This window comes from Lissotriton helveticus, chromosome 3_1, assembly GCF_964261635.1.
Source record: "Lissotriton helveticus chromosome 3_1, aLisHel1.1, whole genome shotgun sequence".
In the NCBI taxonomy this organism is placed as follows: Eukaryota; Metazoa; Chordata; class Amphibia; order Caudata; family Salamandridae; genus Lissotriton; species Lissotriton helveticus.
The window spans coordinates 501,167,432-501,185,574 of record NC_136061.1 but is presented as its reverse complement, the minus strand read 5'-3'; the positions used below and the strand labels follow the sequence as shown (position 1 = coordinate 501,185,574).

Genomic DNA, 18,143 nt, shown 5'->3' with positions numbered 1-18,143 from the left:
AGCAAATTTGTACTCAGAATTACCCCCAAGTCTGCAATGCTTTCACAGGCATGTGCATTCAATATACTCGCTGTTTATTTTCTTTTTCATTTTTAGATTGATATTATATATCTTTTTATAATGTGAATTAAATGCCACGTCTACCTTACCTAGATTCAACAAAAGACCAGGAGAACATCACACTCCCTGTGACCCCAAAGGCATCACAGGGTTGATCTCTTGTCCAACCGTTCACCCCTCAGCAGCTTTCTATTGACTACAGAGGGGCTAAGCTAGGTGCAAGTGCTGGAAACTATAGAAAGTAACCAATATTCTTGTGGCGGCATTATGAGTGTTCATTCGAAAAGGGCTTGCAATTCCGGTTACTGTCAAGTCCACTGGGAGGTCCTCTGTGCCTCAGGGTCGGTTGGCTACTAGCCGAGTCAGGGGTGCCTGAAGGTACAAGGAAGGTGACAGGGAAAGGTCAGGTGGAAGGAGACTTGAAATACATAGTTTGAAAGTTTATACTATGTCCAGCCCATCTCCAGCTTCCAAGACCTTCTAAATATTATGTGCTAAATAGTCCATATTTTCCTCAGCGACTGACAAACTCATAAACAGCAAGTGCTGCATGTTCAAAAGGCACCCTTGCTTATGAATTAAACAGATAGGAAAATAAATGTATGCTGTTTGTCCCTCACAGCAGTTTTTAGACCTGTACTTTTCGAGAACGATATTGCTGCCCTTTTAACACCGCTATCATGAATTAGATTGAGAGCTTGCTTTATTGAATTGCATGTAAAGATAAACGTGTTTTTTAAGCAGTGCGCATATATTATATAGTACTTGGTGATTTGATGGTGTTGATCAAGTCCTTCTTATTTCAACATGCAGCCCTGACTCTCCATTTATACGCAAACCCACGTTGACTGTATCCACATATTTACCAACACCTGCAGGCCGACTGAACGTGGAATTTTCATCTATATTTAACATCGTAAATATATCTGTAAAATGAATAGCTGGCTGTGTATTTTCTAGAAATATTTAACAGATATCACTGTAACCTATGTACATAAAACAGGCAATCAAAGTGCTCAGGCAGCAGACAAAACAAGAGAACTGCCTCGATTAACTACAGCCAGTTACGTACTTGCATGTTTTGTTCTATGGTGGCTCTTATGAATGCCAGTGTTCAGCATATAATGATTTCAAGTAAAACAGTTGTGCAATCTGCCGGCTTGAGAGCAACTAGCGCGTGCTGAAGTAGGGAAACGTTAATGCCTGCAGGAACACATAGGTGACCGGGTCATGTTTAATCTGTGACAGTATTCTGTTGCCAGGGTATCTTGGATAATTAACAAAGTAATAGTCACAAGATTGCGCTTTTTTTTCTTGAACTGTAGATTAAACCCACTTGCTGAATGTACTGGGGATTCCCAAACTCATGTTTTTTGCCGCCCTCACCCTTTTGCCGCCCTAGGCGGCTGCCTAGTCTTGCCTAATGGTAGAAACGGCCCTGCTAGCTGGACAGAAACCTATACCTTTTTTAAGTATACAAATCATGTAATTTGAAAGGTGTTGATCAGATTAGTTAATTACTTCAACATCACTTACTTCACCCTCTTCTCTTAAGGTTGTGGCTTCCAGGATCTCAGACTCCTTTTTATTCTTGTCCCTGGATCTCCTACTTCCTCTCCTGCCTCTCCTGGTCCTCTTGCAATAGTATTCCGATTTCTTCCCGTATCTCGATTCCCCCTCCATAAACTCTGTACCTCTTCTAAAAAAATTATTTCTGGTGTAGGGTTAGTAGTTGTTGTCACTGGTGTCTCATCACTGTCATCACTTGATACATTACTGGAGGATGCTTCTGTCTCACTACGTGGGGTGGTGCTGCCTGTCTGTCTATTACCTGGTGTTGTTTTCATTAAGTAGTCAAATCTCTTAGCGTATGTGTAAACTCTCCCTGAACGGTAATCTTTTTCATCTCTTTTTATTTTGTGAGCTTTCCTTCTCTTGATATCTAATTGTACCTCATTCAAAATCTCATCCATTATAGTGTAATTTTTGATTGTCGCCTCAGGAAGGTTCATTGCTTTAATTTCATCTTCCACTTTTGGGATTTCAATAAGGAGTTTAGCCATCTTCCTATCTGCATTATCAATCAGTATTTTCATAAGATTACGTGAGCTATCACTAAGCTCCTTTTCCCAGATGGAATATAAATCGGGTTCTAGGTCTTCATAAGCAGGTATTATTTGAGATCGTAGGCCTCGAGGTATCCTATTCATTGTCATGTACTGCTTAAGAGTAGCAGCATCCCACCACTTATTTAACTCTTGCCGTTTGAGTGTTTCAAGTTTTCTAAACTTAGCGCAGAGTCCTTCTTTTTTGGTACTTCCAGATGGTCTAACTGATGATCCTATAGATCCACCTGCCAATAGATTACTAAAAAGTTCTTCAGCTTCTTTATCTTTATTCATTTTTCCTTTGCGGCTACTCAAAAAAACATCTTAAACAATGAGAGATCGGTAACTGTTTTTAGATTTGAGCGCACTGCAAGTAAAGGTATGTAACAAAAACAATGTTCGATAGTGGTGCTCCAGATGAAGGCAAGTCGGTTACCACGACGAGATCAATGTGCTATCAGGATAGCTCCAACAATATGAATATATCATCGAGCACTCAGAGTCCAAAAATATTTTTTCAAATACAGTGGTTATTTTTATTTCAATTTTCTTGAGATATTTCAATTTCCATCTTCATTGAAACATTCTTGATAAACAGTATTCCACATACGTACAGCCAACACGTGTTTTGTCTGGTCTTATTTGACCCAAGACTTCCTCAGGGCTGCAACCAAGCAAAGTATAACAACCATTACATCCTTGTCAGGCCAGATATAGCCTTAATATCACAATATAGTTCAAGTTATAATCTAATCTCTAAGGGACACATCCCTAAAACATACCTGTGCTCAAAAGTAGAAACGAGTAAAAAGTATCTGCTCACCACCAAGTCCATAACTTGAAACACCCAATGAAGTGCTATTATAAGGTGGGATATGTAGCCTCCGCCTGATTAGTGAATGATTATCCAAAGGTAAGGTAGTGTAATCAAATAAGATATGAGCAAAGTAGAGTGATGTGGCCAGACCGCGAGGCAACCTACCTATATTCCTCAACGTAGGTCAATTCCACTTCAAATGTTTCCAATTTCAACCTTGTTAGTCTCCAATATCCATTTGGCACATGGAGTTTGTAGCATGTTTTATGTGATGGTCTCATTCCTACTGTACTTAGGTGTCCCAATAGTTAATGAGCGATTCTGAAGTTCAGATCATCCTATAAGGTGTACATTATTCATTCCCTAAAAAGAATTCATACTCATGGTCTATATTAAGACCCATTTCTACAGCTTTCAACTTAATCAGCCAGACAACTTCCTTCCACCTTAGTCTGAGTATTCTGTTACCCCCTCTGGGGTCTGGTTCTAAGTGATCTATACCGTGATAGCTAAATGTGTGTTTCATTCTGTCTTGAGAGTTTCTTATTATATGTGCTGCGGTTGGGTACCTAGTGTCACCTTGTATAATTGCTCTAAAATGTTCAGCCATCCTGTCTTTAAGTTTCCTTTTTGTGCTCCCAACGTAAATCATTCCGCAGCTACAAACAATAACATAAACTACGGAGGTTGTGTCACAATTGATAAACGTCTCTATTGTGTTCTCTCCCGTTCCATTATAGTTAAAACTTACCACTTTTTTCTTTGCCCATCTACATGACGAGCATCTTCCACATTTGTGGAAGCCTTTGAATTTAGATAGCCAGTCTTTATTCACAGATTTCTTAGGGTAACTCGGACTAAGTAAATTAGACAGTGTTAGTCCTTTCTTAAACCTAACAGAAGGATGTCGGGTAATGTGTGGTATTATCTCATGATCTAACATCAATAGATACCAATGTTTCTTGAGAATGGAGTACAGTTTAGTACTATCTGTACTGTAATGTGTAATCAATCTGACTTTAGTTTCTCCGTCTTTATTCTTCTTATCTGATTTAACTTTTAATGTATCCTTACGTTTGAGTTTACTAACTCTGGTTATTGCTGTGTCTATCACTTTTTGCTCATACCCTCTCCTAGTGAAACGCTTAGATATGTCTGACAAGTTCTCATTAAAATCACAGTCTAAGGAGCAATTTCACCTGGCTCTCACCATTTCGCCATATGGTATTGCTTTGAGTTGACTGTTTGGGTGACAACTTTTGGCGTGTAGTACTGCATTGCAGCTAGTCGGTTTCCTAAACATTCTACTTCTAAGATGACCGTCTTCCACAAATAGCTCAATATCCAGGAAGCTAATTTTGTGATAATCATACTGAGTTGTAAACTGTAGATTATATGTATTCACATTTAAGTAATCAAAGAATCCTTTTAGTTGTTCAACCGATCCCGTCCAGATTAAGAGGCAGTCGTCGATGAATCAACCCCAGTAATGAATTTACTGGGTCCATTCACTGTTGCCCGGGCCCCAGATTCGCTCCGCCTCGTACCACCCCATAAAGAGGTTGGCAAAAGACGGAGCAAATCTGGCTCCCATCGCAGTCCCGAGCTGTTGTCGGTACCATATTCCGTCAAAAAGAAATACATTATTTTTCAGTACCAGTCCTGTCATTTCAAGAAGCATTTTTGAGTGGTCATAAAATTCAGCAGCTCTCTTACTCAAAAAGAAATCAAGCGCTTTAATTCCCTGATCGTGATCAATATTAGAGTAAAGAGAAACCACATCTAGTGTGGCTAGTATCATTCCTTCTTCCCATGATATATCATTAAGTATGTTCACTATGTACTTAGTGTCTTCCACAAAAGACGGTAAATTATAGACATATTCTCTTAGAAATATGTCTATGTATTCAGAAAGGTGTTCAGTCGGTCCACCTATGCCGGAAACAATCGGCCTTCCTGGAGGCTTCTCCCGACATTTGTGGACCTTTGGTAAGGTGTATAAACATGGTGATTTCGGATAGGTAGTTTGGAGGTAGAGGTATTCATCGCGATCTATTAAAGATAAGTCATACCACTCTTTAACCCTGTTGTTGATGGTTACCATTAAATCTTTGATAGGATTTGTCTTAAGTCTGACATAATATCATCTATCATTAAGTTGTGATAGAACTTCGTTATTATAATCAGCGGTGTTTTGTATTACTAGGTTACCACCTTTGTCAGCTCTTCGAATCGTAATATCCTTATTATTCAAAAGCTCTTTCAAGGCTTTCCTTTCACCTGCTGTCAGATTGTCATCTCTAGGGTTAAGGTGGCTCTGGTGTTTACGATCAAGTTCCTTATCTATATCTTGACTTACTGCTCTAAAGAACACATCTATTGTGTTACCTTGTGTAAGTTTGGGGGTCCATTTAGATCGTAACTTTAGACCACTACCTTCAGTCAAGAAACGTTCTACTTCTAGATCTTCCAGAATTTTAGATATAGTTACAGGGTCTTCTTCGTTTTCTGTTAAAGACAATAGGAGCTGCATCTCTTTTAGTTCCTGTATCGTGAGGTTTCTCAGCCCTCTGGTTACAGGTGTTCCCTTTTTCTCTGGTATGCTTGAAAAGAATTTTTTAAGTTTCAGCCTCCTAGTAAATTTGAAAAGGTCTATTTTGGTCATCACCCAGTCTTGTCTCCTAGCTGGACAGAAACCTATACCTTTTTTAAGTATACAAATCATGTCATTTGAAAGGTGTTGATCAGATAAATTAATTACTTCAATATCACTTACTTCACCCTCTTCTCTTAAGGTTGTGGCTTCCAGGATCTCAGACTCCTTTTTATTCTTGTCCCTGGATCTCCTATTTCCTCTCCTGCCTCTCCTGGTCCTCTTGTAATAGTATTCCGATTTATTTATTTATTTATTTATTTGCGAGTTTGTAACGCGCTAGGATCACCTCCCGAAGGAGTATCTCCGCGCCTTTGGCAACCTAGAAGCAAATAAACAACCTGTCGCTGTATCTCCATGATTTAGAATAAGAACGTTTTCAGCTGTCTCCTAAAAGCTAGGTGCTCATTACAGAGTCTCAGGGAAAGTGGAAGGGTATTCCACAACATGGGGCCCGCAATGGAAAGTGCTCTGTCCCCTTGTCTCACCTTTTTCGCTCTAGGTATCTGCAGCAAAGCCTGTTCGCTTGATCTCAAGGACCGTGAAGGCACATAGGGAGAGAATTTGCTAAGCAGATATAGAGGGCCTTTTCTCGAAAGACATTTGTGCATAATACAACACACCTTAAACTTCACCCTTTGTTTCACAGAGAGCCAATGCAACGCAGTCAGAAGGGGTTTAGAGGGTGTTCGGGGGGGTTTATTAAGGACAAGGCGAGCTGCTGTGTTTTGGACGACCTGCAATCTCGAGGTAACCCCCTCATTTGCAGAGAGGAGCAACCCGTTGCAGTAGTCCAACCGACTCAATATCAGGGCTTGTACCAGGGTCTTCCTTGTTGAATCCGGCAATAGGGGAAATACCTTCCGCAACATCCCAATTATGTGGAAGCAGGACCCTACCACTTGGGCAGTATGGATTTCTTCCCGTATCTCGATTACCCCTCTGTAAACGCTGTACCTCTTCTAAAAAATTTATTTCTGGTGTAGGGTTAGTAGTTGTTGTCACTGGTGCATCATCACTGTCATCACTTGATACATTACTGGAGGATGCTTCTGTCTCACTACGTGGGGTGGTGCTGCCTGTCTGTCTATTACTTGGTGTTGTGTTCATTAAGTAGTCAAATCTCTTAGCGTATGTGTAAACGCTCCCTGAACGGTAATCTTTTTCATCTCTTTTTATTTTGTGAGCTTTCCTTCTCTTGATATCTAATTGTACCTCATTCAAAATCTCATCCATTATAGTGTAATTTTTGATTGTCGCCTCAGGAAGGTTCATTGCTTTAATTTCATCTTCCACTTTTTGGATTTCAATAAGGAGTTTAGCCATCTTCCTATCTGCATTATCAATCAGTATTTTCATAAGATTACGTGAGCTATCACTAAGCTCCTTTTCCCAGATGGAATATAAATCGGGTTCTAGGTCTTCATAAGCAGGTATTATTTGAGATCGTAGGCCTCGAGGTATCCTATTCATTGTCATGTACTGCTTAAGAGTAGCAGCATCCCACCACTTATTTAACTCTTGCCGTTTGAGTGTTTCAAGTTTTCTAAACTTAGCGCCGAGTCCTTCTTTTTTGGTACTTCCAGATGGTCTAACTGATGATCCTATAGATCCACCTGCCAATAGATTACTAAAAAGTTCTTCAGCTTCTTTATCTTTATTCATTTTTCCTTTGCGGCTACTCAAAAAAACAACTTAAACAATGAGAGATCGGTAACTGTTTTTAGATTTGAGCGCACTGCAAGTAAAGGTATGTAACAAAAACAATGTTCGATAGTGGTGCTCCAGATGAAGGCAAGTCGGTTACCATGACGAGATCAATGTGCTATCAGGATAGCTCCAACAATATGAATATATCATCGAGCACTCAGAGTCCAAAAATATTTTTTCAAATACAGTGGTTATTTTTATTTCAATTTTCTTGAGATATTTCAATTTCCATCTTCATTGAAACATTCTTGATAAACAGTATTCCACATACGTACAGCCAACACGTGTTTTGTCTGGTCTTATTTGACCCAAGACTTCCTCAGGGCTGCAACCAAGCAAAGTATAACAACCATTACATCTTTGTCAGGCCAGATATCGCCTTAATATCACAATATAGTTCAAGTTATAATCTAATCTCTAAGGGACACATCCCTAAAACATACCTGTGCTCAAAAGTAGAAACGAGTAAAAAGTATCTGCTCACCACCAAGTCCATAACTTGAAACACCCAGTGAAGTGCTATTATCAGGTGGGATATGTAGCCTCCGCCTGATTAGTGAATGATTATCCAAAGGTAAGGTAGTGTAATCAAATAAGATATGAGCAAAGTAGAGTGATGTGGCCAGACCGCGAGGCAACCTACCTATATTCCTCAACGCCGGTCAATTTAACTTCAAATGTTTCCAATTTCAACCTTGTAAGTCTCCAATATCCATTTGGCACATGGAGTTTGTAGCATGTTTTATGTGATGGTCTCATTCCTACTGTGCTTAGGTGTGCCAATAGTTAATGAGCGATTCTGAAGTTCAGATCATCCTATAAGGTGTACATTATTCATTCCCTAAAAAGAATTCATACTCATGGTCTATATTAAGACCCATTTCTACAGCTTTCAACTTAATTAGACAGGCAACTTCCTTCCTCCTTAGTCTGAGTATTCTGTTACCCCCTCTGGGGTCTGGTTCTAAGTGATCTATACCGTGATAGCTAAATGTGTGTTTCATTCTGTCTTGAGAGTTTCTTATTATATGTGCTGCGGTTGGGTACCTAGTGTCACCTTGTATAATTGCTCTAAAATGTTCAGCCATCCTGTCTTTAAGTTTCCTTTTTGTGCTCCCAACGTAAATCATTCCGCAGCTACAAACAATAACAAACTACGAAGGTTGTGTCACAATTGATAAACGTCTCTATTGTGTTCTCTCCCGTTCCATTATAGTTAAAACTTACCACTGTGAAGTTCCCTGTGTGGCAGGTGTGAGTCCGCTGGGGGCCTTGTTGCGGATTTGGCGAGATTTTCATCAGCCGCAGAGGGGAATGTGAGCTCATCTGTCCCCCTCCCCCTCTGTTGAGTTATGGTTGGGGCTCTTGCGTAGTGGCCGCAATTGCTGTGTAAAAGAAGCAGGTGGCCCAATAACTTACTGGAGCAGCATTGCCCAGCACTTGTGAGCTTGGAGGGGTTCTGTTACTTTTCCCTCACTATCCGCATTTCTCATGGGAGTGGTGGCTGGGTGATGGCTGCACTGCCTGAATGCGGGCAGCTGCCCAGATCTCTGGATCTCGGGGGAGGACTGGGTGGAGTCTCCCCCGCTTTCCATGGGGAATATCAGTCCCCCCTTGGCCGGCAGTAGCTGCACCGAGTGATCTTTAGCAGCTGTACCTCCCTAAAATGTACACATGTGGGAGGCCAAGTGAGGTCTCCCCCCCCTCCCCACAGTATGGGCATGTGTATTAAAAGCACAGACGTGCTGTGCTCTATTCATTATGATGACAGGTTGTGACCTTGTAAGGTGACGTGCATTTACAAACCGTTCTTGTAATGTTTGGTCTATTACCTAGGGGCCAAGTGAGTTGTGACCTGTGCTACTTATGAGTAATCACTGAGGATACTATTATGTTATGTTTATGTACCATGATGTGTGGCAACCCATGTGTTTTCTCTTTCTGACCTACGTGCAGCATTGCCCTGATATGTATGTATGACATTTTTGATGCCTTCTACTGGCCAGAAGAACGAGGAATATTTCAAGAACTGCAGGATATGTGCTCAGTAAAGGTGTTTTTGTAACATGTGCAACCTATAAGAATTTACTGGTCTGCACTAACTTTTAATGTTATGGCAATTGCCTGGTTGGCAAAGTGATTTTATGATCTCTGCGACATCATGACAATTGCCTAGTTGGCAAAGTGATTTATGTGATTATGGTCTAATGTGTTTTATGTACAATGCAAAGGATATTTTTATTTAAACTTATGTGGAGTCTCTTTGTGTGGTGTGCCTAGTGTGTCACTGGTGTGTGTGTGTGTGTGTGCCTAGTGTGTCACTGGTGTGTGTGTGTGTGCGTGTCTGTGTGTCACTGGTGTGTGTGTGTGTGTCACTGGTGTGTGTGTGTGTGTGTCACTGGTGTGTGTGTGTGTGTGTGTCTGGTGTGTGTGTCTGTGTGTCACTGGTGTGTCTGTGTGTCACTGGTGTGTGTGTGTGTGTCTGGTGTGTGTGTCTGTGTGTCACTGGTGTGTGTGTGTGTGTCTGTGTGTCACTGGTGTGTGTGTGTGTGTCTGGTGTGTGTGACTGGTGTGTGTGTCTGTGTGTCACTGGTGTGTGTGTGTGTCTGTCTGGTGTGTGTGTCTGTGTGTCACTGGTGTGTGTGTGTGTGTGTCTGTCTGGTGTGTGTGTCTGTGTGTCACTGGTGTGTGTGTGTGTCTGTCTGGTGTGTGTGTCTGTGTGTCACTGGTGTGTGTGTGTGTGTCTGTCTGGTGTGTGTGTCACTGGTGTGTCACTGGTGTGTGTGTGTGTGTCACTGGTGTGTCACTGGTGTGTGTGTCTGTCTGGTGTGTGTGTCTGTGTGTCACTGGTGTGTGTGTGTGTCACTGGTGTGTCACTGGTGTGTGTGTGTGTCTGTCTGGTGTGTGTGTCTGTGTGTCACTGGTGTGTGTGTGTGTGTCTGTGTGTCACTGGTGTGTGTGTGTCACTGGTGTGTGTGTGTCTGTGTGTCACTAGTGTGTCTGTGTGTCACGTGTGTGTGTGTCTGTGTGGTGTGTGTGTCACTGGTGTGTCACTGGTGTGTCACTGGTGTGTCTGTGTGTCACTGGTGTGTCTGTGTGTCACTGGTGTGTCTGTGTGTCACGTGTGTGTGTGTGTGTGTGTGTGTGTGTGTCTGTGTGTGTGTGTGTCTGTGTGTCTGTGTGTCTGTGTGTCTGTGTGTCTGAGTGTCTGAGTGTCTGAGTGTCTGTGTGTCTGTGTGTCTGTGTGTCTGAGTGTCTGAGTGTCTGAGTCTGTGTCAAACGCTTTACACATTGCCTCTGGGATAAGCCTGACTGCTTTGCCAAGCTGGTAAGCAGGGGTTATCTTATGTATGTAACTTCCTTACCATGACTAAAGTGGTAGGTTATGCCTGGCTTAGGTGTATATCCCAGCCAACCAGAAACCCCATTTCTAACAAACCCCCATTAAGTGTAGTTTTTCTTTAAAACATTTAAGAAAATCCTGGTCTTTTTATTTTTCCAAACAATCCTAGACAATATACCATCCATTTTGAAAAAGAAGGGCAAACTTGATCGGTAAAATAACCAGAAAAAAGTTAATAATGGGAAGATACATCATCTTTATTGTGTCTGAGCGACCCCCCCCCCCAAGTAATACATAAAGGAGTACATCTCTCCTCTAGACCATTAAATTGAAATCTTAACTCAACTTAATTAACATGGTGAACCAAATACCCTAACATTTGCTTTTATTTCCATTCCAACTTAATCCTACTTTTGAAAGTTTGTTAAAAACAGAATTTGGTGAGAAGTCACCCCTCCATTAGTTGACATTCAGAAAATTTAGATAACTCCAGTAAGAAGGCTGACAGGGATGTTAGTGCTTTAGAAATATATAATAAAATAACAGCTGTGACTTTAATCTGGTTAGTTTTAGAATAATATCCATAGTCAGAATTGTTTTTGTCCCATAGATTTTCAGGAAAGGGCTACAAAGAAAGTATAAATACCAAAAGAGATAAAAGGCAGCATTGAAACGGTCCTCTTTTCTAATAGAAAGAATGGAGCTATCACTCCATAAACAGATGTTGGAGGGGATACATATAATAATGATATATAAGCAAGTAAACTAGGACCAATACTATACCACTGTAGTAACCTCTTCATGAAATACCAATTGACTCGATCAAAACCCTTTTCATAATAAAATGTTAAAATTGCAGCCCTAAAAGAGTCCCATATAGTAGTGACTGTGGGATTTCCCAAGGAGATCAAATCAAAATACTCAGTACGGAAATTTTCGAATTTGAACAGCAAAGAGTTGTTAAAATGCCATCTATTGAGTTTCCCCATAGTTGGTAAAATATCTTACACAAATATAGCCAGATCATGATCCTATATAAATATTCATCCTTGTACTAATGTCATAACCTGATCCACACTGAAAAGAATATGATGAATTCTGTTTTGCGTGTTGTATGCTGTGGAGAAAAACAAACGCCCTGCAATCAAGATTAAAATATTCTCCAAGCAACCAATAGAGCCTTTAAAATAAAAACATTTTAAAGGTTTTTGACCAAAGTTAAGAACATATCTGTAATAAATTAAATTCTATCCATAAATCGATCCATATTTTAATTACCTTATCTCCCTAATAAGCCATTTGTATCATTCATGTCTCTTCGATAGGGGTGAAGATCTAGGCACTCCTTCTCTCTGCTGGCAGTTACTTTTGAAACATCTAGGGAGAAGAATACTTTATGGCTTCTACTTTGTATCTGTTTCTTCTCTTTAACTGCCAATAGTATTGTCATAAAATCAGTGAGCTGTAAAAAATATGTTACATCTCTAGGCTTGACATTGAACTCGATCCTACTAAACTCAACTCTATGAGCTCTTTGGATGTTGATTCACAATGAGCTTGAGGTCCCTAACATTGTGGGATGTGAGAAAATATAATATATATAAAAACCCTTAAGGGCTTTTTGGGATACCGTATATGCACAAATTGTTACTTCTGTTCATATTTCCTAAATCTTCTATCAGTTATTTCAGTGAATTCTTTTGTATAGCCATATCTTCAAATTTTTCTATATTGTCTTCAGGCGATTATTCTATGCCCTGCCTCATACAGTCTCCTTGTTTTTGCTCTGCCTCATTCAGTCTGGCATGTAGATTAGACCACTTTTCTTCCAGTCTCTGTAAAATGTTACTTTTATCAACAATAAAAAGATATAGTTTTTTTTTGCCTCCAGTAAGTCTTTCAAAGTTAACAGTGTAGGGGACTTTGAAGGCGATTCCTTTTAGGCCTTTTGGCAGGGCCCATCGTATCTGTTTTAGGAGTAGTCCCCGAAGCATTGTTGATGACTGTCACCTGAGCACTTGCAGCACCTCCCTCCATCATATTATCCACGATAGTAAAACTGTCACCAAAAGAAGACCCTTTATTAACATCTTTATAATTCTTGGTCCTTCAGTACTGCTGATGGGGGATTTGGAATCTGCTTCACCAAACATTTTTGTCTGTTAGCTAAAGCATTCCAGAGTAATTAAGTAAGTAAGGGACAGAACAACACAAAACTTAAAGGAAAAGCGTTGTTATTTTAACCTATGGAATATACAACATTTGTAGATATATCAATATTATATATGCTTCTGTACAACTAAAAGTGTTATAAAAAGTATCATGTAATTGGTGTTGGTCAGCATGTGCCAGGTGTGGATTGTTAATTTTTAAAAGAGGTTAGTTCAGATATTTTGCTTAATTACATATTGTATTCCATCTATTGAAGATTGAATTACCATATTTTAAAAGAAGTTTCCCATTCAATGTAACCAACCAGCCATACTTTCACTTTCAAAAGGGATGCAGCTTCCAATAGTGAATCAAAAGCAGCAATTTTGCTACAGAATTTACTACTTGAAGTGGACGGACAAGTGGGCCGAGTAACCCAAGAAAATAATTTGGTCTTGAGGCACAGGCTGAATAGAATTCGGCTCCTTCTTAAGGTAAGATTACATTTACTGATTCACAGGACACAATCAGTCATTTTTGCTTCTGATGTAATATCAACATATACAATATTTTCTTAAAATATATATCAAGTAATTGCCATTCCCACATGATTCTGTAAACGTTTTTACAATTATTTGTATTTAATTCGACAAAAAATTGAAATAAACTCATTGTTAAGATTTGCAATAAACTGATTGTCCACACTTGTGAATTAGCACCATCAGAAATATTATTTCACCACGTTCTTTAGCACACATTGGCAAGGTTAATACCTTTACCATAAATGTGCTGACACCTGAAAATAAAGGCATGCACAAATGCACACAAAGTATTTGTGCTGTGTCTCTATGCATCTTTTTATTTTTGTGTCTCTTCACTCTCTGTCCTGTTTGTGTTCCTCCAGCTTGTGCTGCCTGCTTTTTAATTACCTTTTATTAATAGTTTTCAAGGTACATGAAATATAAATCCAAAACACGCTTCCACCTGTTTCTTAACATAATGTACATTTCATGGTATCACACCTGCAAAACAATCCAGAACGCCACAACCTTCTCAATTGTCTCCTCTAGAGTACAAAATACGCAAGGTACTGGCAAGGTATTATAGCCAAGAAACATTTCTCATATCTTCCCCTTGCCCCTTCACAATCTTTTTCCTCTATAGCTCTCTTAAAGGGTGCACTTCCTCATATCAGTCATGTAGCCTTAGTGCTATCAGTTTGGGTAGGCATGTGAGCTCTCTGCATTTCCCTCGTTTGTGACCAGGACCCAATGGGCCAAAAGGTCACCCGTAAGTTGCTGTTGCCATTGGCTCGGTTTAACCATTCTGGCTACCAGTACCAGTTGAAATATCAATTTAATTTCCAAGAGAAGGATTTCATCCCACTCGTCAACTATTGTATCTAGTGTGGTTACACTTGGTTTTGCAAGAATTGGAAACCCCACCGTGCGTTTTACTGATGCTAGAAATTCCTTCAATATGTTTCCAATAATAGGCATGACAACCATATATGCAGGGGTGCAGCGTCTTTCCAGCATCCCATCCAACACGTGTCAGCGACCCCAGACATATTTTACGTAGTTTCATTAAATTAAATAGTTTTTCCCAGTTTGATTAGAAACAACCCTAACATGACTGTTAGGGATGAATATTTGTATTATATCACAATGTTGATCTTCTATATATCTTTCCAGAACATATGCATTGATATCGGTGTTTTCTCCCTCTCTAGATATCCCTCCCACCTCTCCATACATTTCCCGCTTCTTCTGTTGCTCTTCTCTTTTGATTTTTTTAAGCTTGGGGTGCTGGTGCCATGCACCATCACAAGGTATGGGAATACAAAGATAAGGCATAGACATTGGAGGCACAAACATTACATGGATACATGTCACATACAGTCTATGAGCATGTGGGCATGCCAGTGTTTGCACGAGTTGGCACAGTGAAGCCAAATCTATTTGCTGTCTCAATACACATACCTTTTCTTGCGCAGAAGACCAGAGGCATGCAAAAAGCTGAATAGAGACAAAACTCACCTTTAAATACTATAGAAATAAAAAGCGGGTACCCCTCCTTCTTTAGTGTATATATAGGTTATACATTATGTCTCAAAAGTACACAGCAGATATGGTGTAAACAACCACGTTTGCCAATAATTGTACACTTAGTCAAACCAAACCCATTAAGCAGGCTGTTTTACATTGTGGTAACTAACATCCAGTGGATGCACCTGCACCGGTTGCTGTAGACTTATCAGAGCTTCTTGAGCCAATTTATGGTATTACAAGCTTGTTCTGCTGATTATTATACTGCCACCCAGTACAACCTGCTGTGCTCATGTGCTAAACCAAAGAGGTGACAGATCTATGTAACACTGTTGAGGAATAATGGGGCAGGTGTTGAGGAGCTCCTGTTTTTCTCACCCAGGAGCATTTTGAATCATGTGTCAGGGCAAGTTATGTTCTGAGAGTGAGGGTGGCTTCTCCCCATACATCGTTCTTCTTAAGGTGCCTGCTTTGACAAGGCAAGCAATTGGTTTCTCGAGGTTGATTGTTGGAAGATCTGGCATACCTACTGTCATTACTTTTGTTTAACCCTGCATTTATGCAAATTGCCTTGCTGTAATTGTCTTAGCTTCATGTGCATTTGAAATTGACATAATGATAAATTGCACTTTTTATATTTGAAATGCATCTGCCAACTTTATGAGGTATTCAGTAATATGTTACAATTATTTTTGGTTAACTCATAATTCCTTTAAAAAAAATTGAGATATCTTTTGTACACAAATACTTGAATTTATGTTGGCAATATATACAGATTAAACATGGTATTTTTTGTAACGCGTGAGAAAATTAGGAAATCAACATCAGACACTGGATCCATCAAATTGACAAACCAGTATGAGCATACCAAATACACACAGGTCCCTCTGGGTTCAATGCAATCCGAAACAGCCTCTTGGCTAAGTTCACCTTATTGTTCCTGTGCATCACACAGGAGCAGGAGTTTGTGAGGACAATGAAGGGAAAAAGGAGGAAGAGACAGGCCTGGTCAGGGAATATCAGTTGTTACTTCAGTAACTTTTACACAGGAAGTCATTGCATCGTGGGAATTTTTACATAGCTGTATTTCTCATCAGGAGTCTTTATTTCACATGTAAGTATTACTATAGCCAGCCGCCTAACATGTACACACACACACAAAGCTTTTAATTGTACAAATGAATCTATTTTTTTAATTGCGTTAAGTATTATTTTGAAAATTAAACAAATACTATTTAAAATGTAATACAATTTTTTATAATTTACACATGATGTTGTCCACACCAATGATACAAGACAACTGAAGTGGTCGCCCATAGTGGAAAAACCAGGGGTTTTAGAATTGATGGCCAAGGATGTTGATAATGCCACATTAATGTTGGCTAGTGCAGATCGTACCAGCACAGGTTTGGAGGCTGTCATAAGAACCCATGATAGTCTCTTTTCCAAAATGAGAACATACTTTATCAAACCAATAAAACCCAGACCGGCAACACATCAGAAAGCCGCTGGGTGGTATAATACTGACTGTAGGCAGTCAAGAGTTCTTTTGGGCATCGCGATTAGAAGTGGTGAACCAGCTGCTGTCCGTGTAGCCAGGCAGGCATATAAAAAAATCTATGTCCCTGGCTAAACGCCTCTGGGGTGATAAAAGATGGCAGGATCTCAAGGAGGCGTGCGCCAAGAAAGACAGAAAACAATTTTGGAATATCATCAGGTGGGGTAGGGGGGGTATCCCAGACCAACCACAAAATTATGTTATGCAAGAAGACTGGGTCACACACTTTGAGAGCCTCAATACAAATGTAGCTCATTTGAGTCTACTGTGGCAGAAGTAAGTTATGTGCTTTATGAAGGTGAGGCTTTTAACATTAAGGATGTGGAGAGAGCATTTGAAGCAGTGGTATGTGGGAGAGCACCCGGCCAAGATGGCATCCCAGCCGACGTGTTCCTCCACGATAAATACAGATGGAGTAAATATATAATGTTACTGGTCAATGCGATTGCACAGGAAGCCCCTGTACCAGTTTCGTAGAAAGGAGCGGAAATTATCCCTGTGTACAAAAAGGGTGACAAGTCTCTCCCGGGGAATTATCGACCCATTAGCCTGATTGATTCAGAGCAAAAAATAGTAGGAAGATTGATCCTTAATAAAATACATGCGTGGATTGAGGAGTGCAATATATTATCACCTTTGCAAGCTGTTTTCGTGCTGCCACAAGTACAATTGACCAGGTGTTCCGTTTTGTACTACTACATTGGAGAGTGGTGGTTTTGGGCAAAGTGCTTTGATCTTGTTCCCCGTTCAAGGCTATGGACAACCTTACATGATCTTGGCCTGCCCACTGACCTACTGACCCTCTTAATTAGATTACATGAGGATAATTACTCAAAGATATGTTGGGGCTCCCCGGGACAAGTGACTAGTTGTTTCCCCGTGGAGTGGGGGGTATGCCAGGGATGCGTTATGGCGCCTACCCTGTTTACTGTGTTCATTAATAGTTTCGTTGACTGTATGTCCTGTGTGAATACTGATGCCCCGATTTTAGCTGGAACTAGAATCCCGATTTTAATGTTCGCTGACGACAAGCTGATAATTTCGAAGACTCCGAGTGGACTATAGAAGGCTCTGAAAATATTTGAGGAGTTCTGTGCTACCCAAAGTCTCGAAATCAATGTGTCAAAAACGAAATTCATGACTTTTAATCAACATAAAGTTTTTAAGGGGGGTATTACAATGAACAATTGTCCTTTGGAGCAAGTGAAGGAATTCATTTATCTGGGGGTGAATATTCAAAATGATCTCAGGTGGAATCATCAGATCGATATGGCCTCCCTAAAGCATAAACAACTCTTGGGGGCCCTACGTCTGGAGCATAACAGGCCTTTTACGAAACCCTTCAGTCCGTGCTACAGGTATATGACACCAAAGTAGTTAGCTCTGCACTATATGGGGTAGAGTTATGGGGTTTAGGTGACATATCTAAACTCAGTTTGTCTGAAAACAAGTTCTTGCGTGGTATTAGTAACCTTCCACAAAGCACGCCATTGTGCCGCTGTTGTATGATCTTGGGAGGTACTCCCTTGCTGATATTGTTAAGCTACGTGTTGTGCTACATTTGGCGCAGACTGTGGACCACGCTTGAATTGGCACCCTATGCTGCTGGGTTTTAAGAAGTAATAAAATCTGATACATTCCATAAAGTTTCTTGGCTTCGAGGTATTAAGGACATCCTTGTTAAAATAGCTATGG

At 40.2% G+C, this 18,143-nt stretch overlaps 1 protein-coding gene across 1 annotated transcript in view; it reads left to right on the top strand.

Annotated features, from left to right (window-relative positions):
• The window catches only part of LOC144823261 (signal transducer and activator of transcription 4-like), a 754,354-nt gene that overhangs the window by 53,229 nt on the left and 682,982 nt on the right, over positions 1–18,143 (top strand). Inside the window, exon 3 of the mRNA XM_078681615.1 lies at positions 13,192–13,336. Coding sequence (XP_078537741.1) covers positions 13,192–13,336 — 145 coding nt within the window. The remainder of the gene's footprint in view (positions 1–13,191; positions 13,337–18,143) is intronic.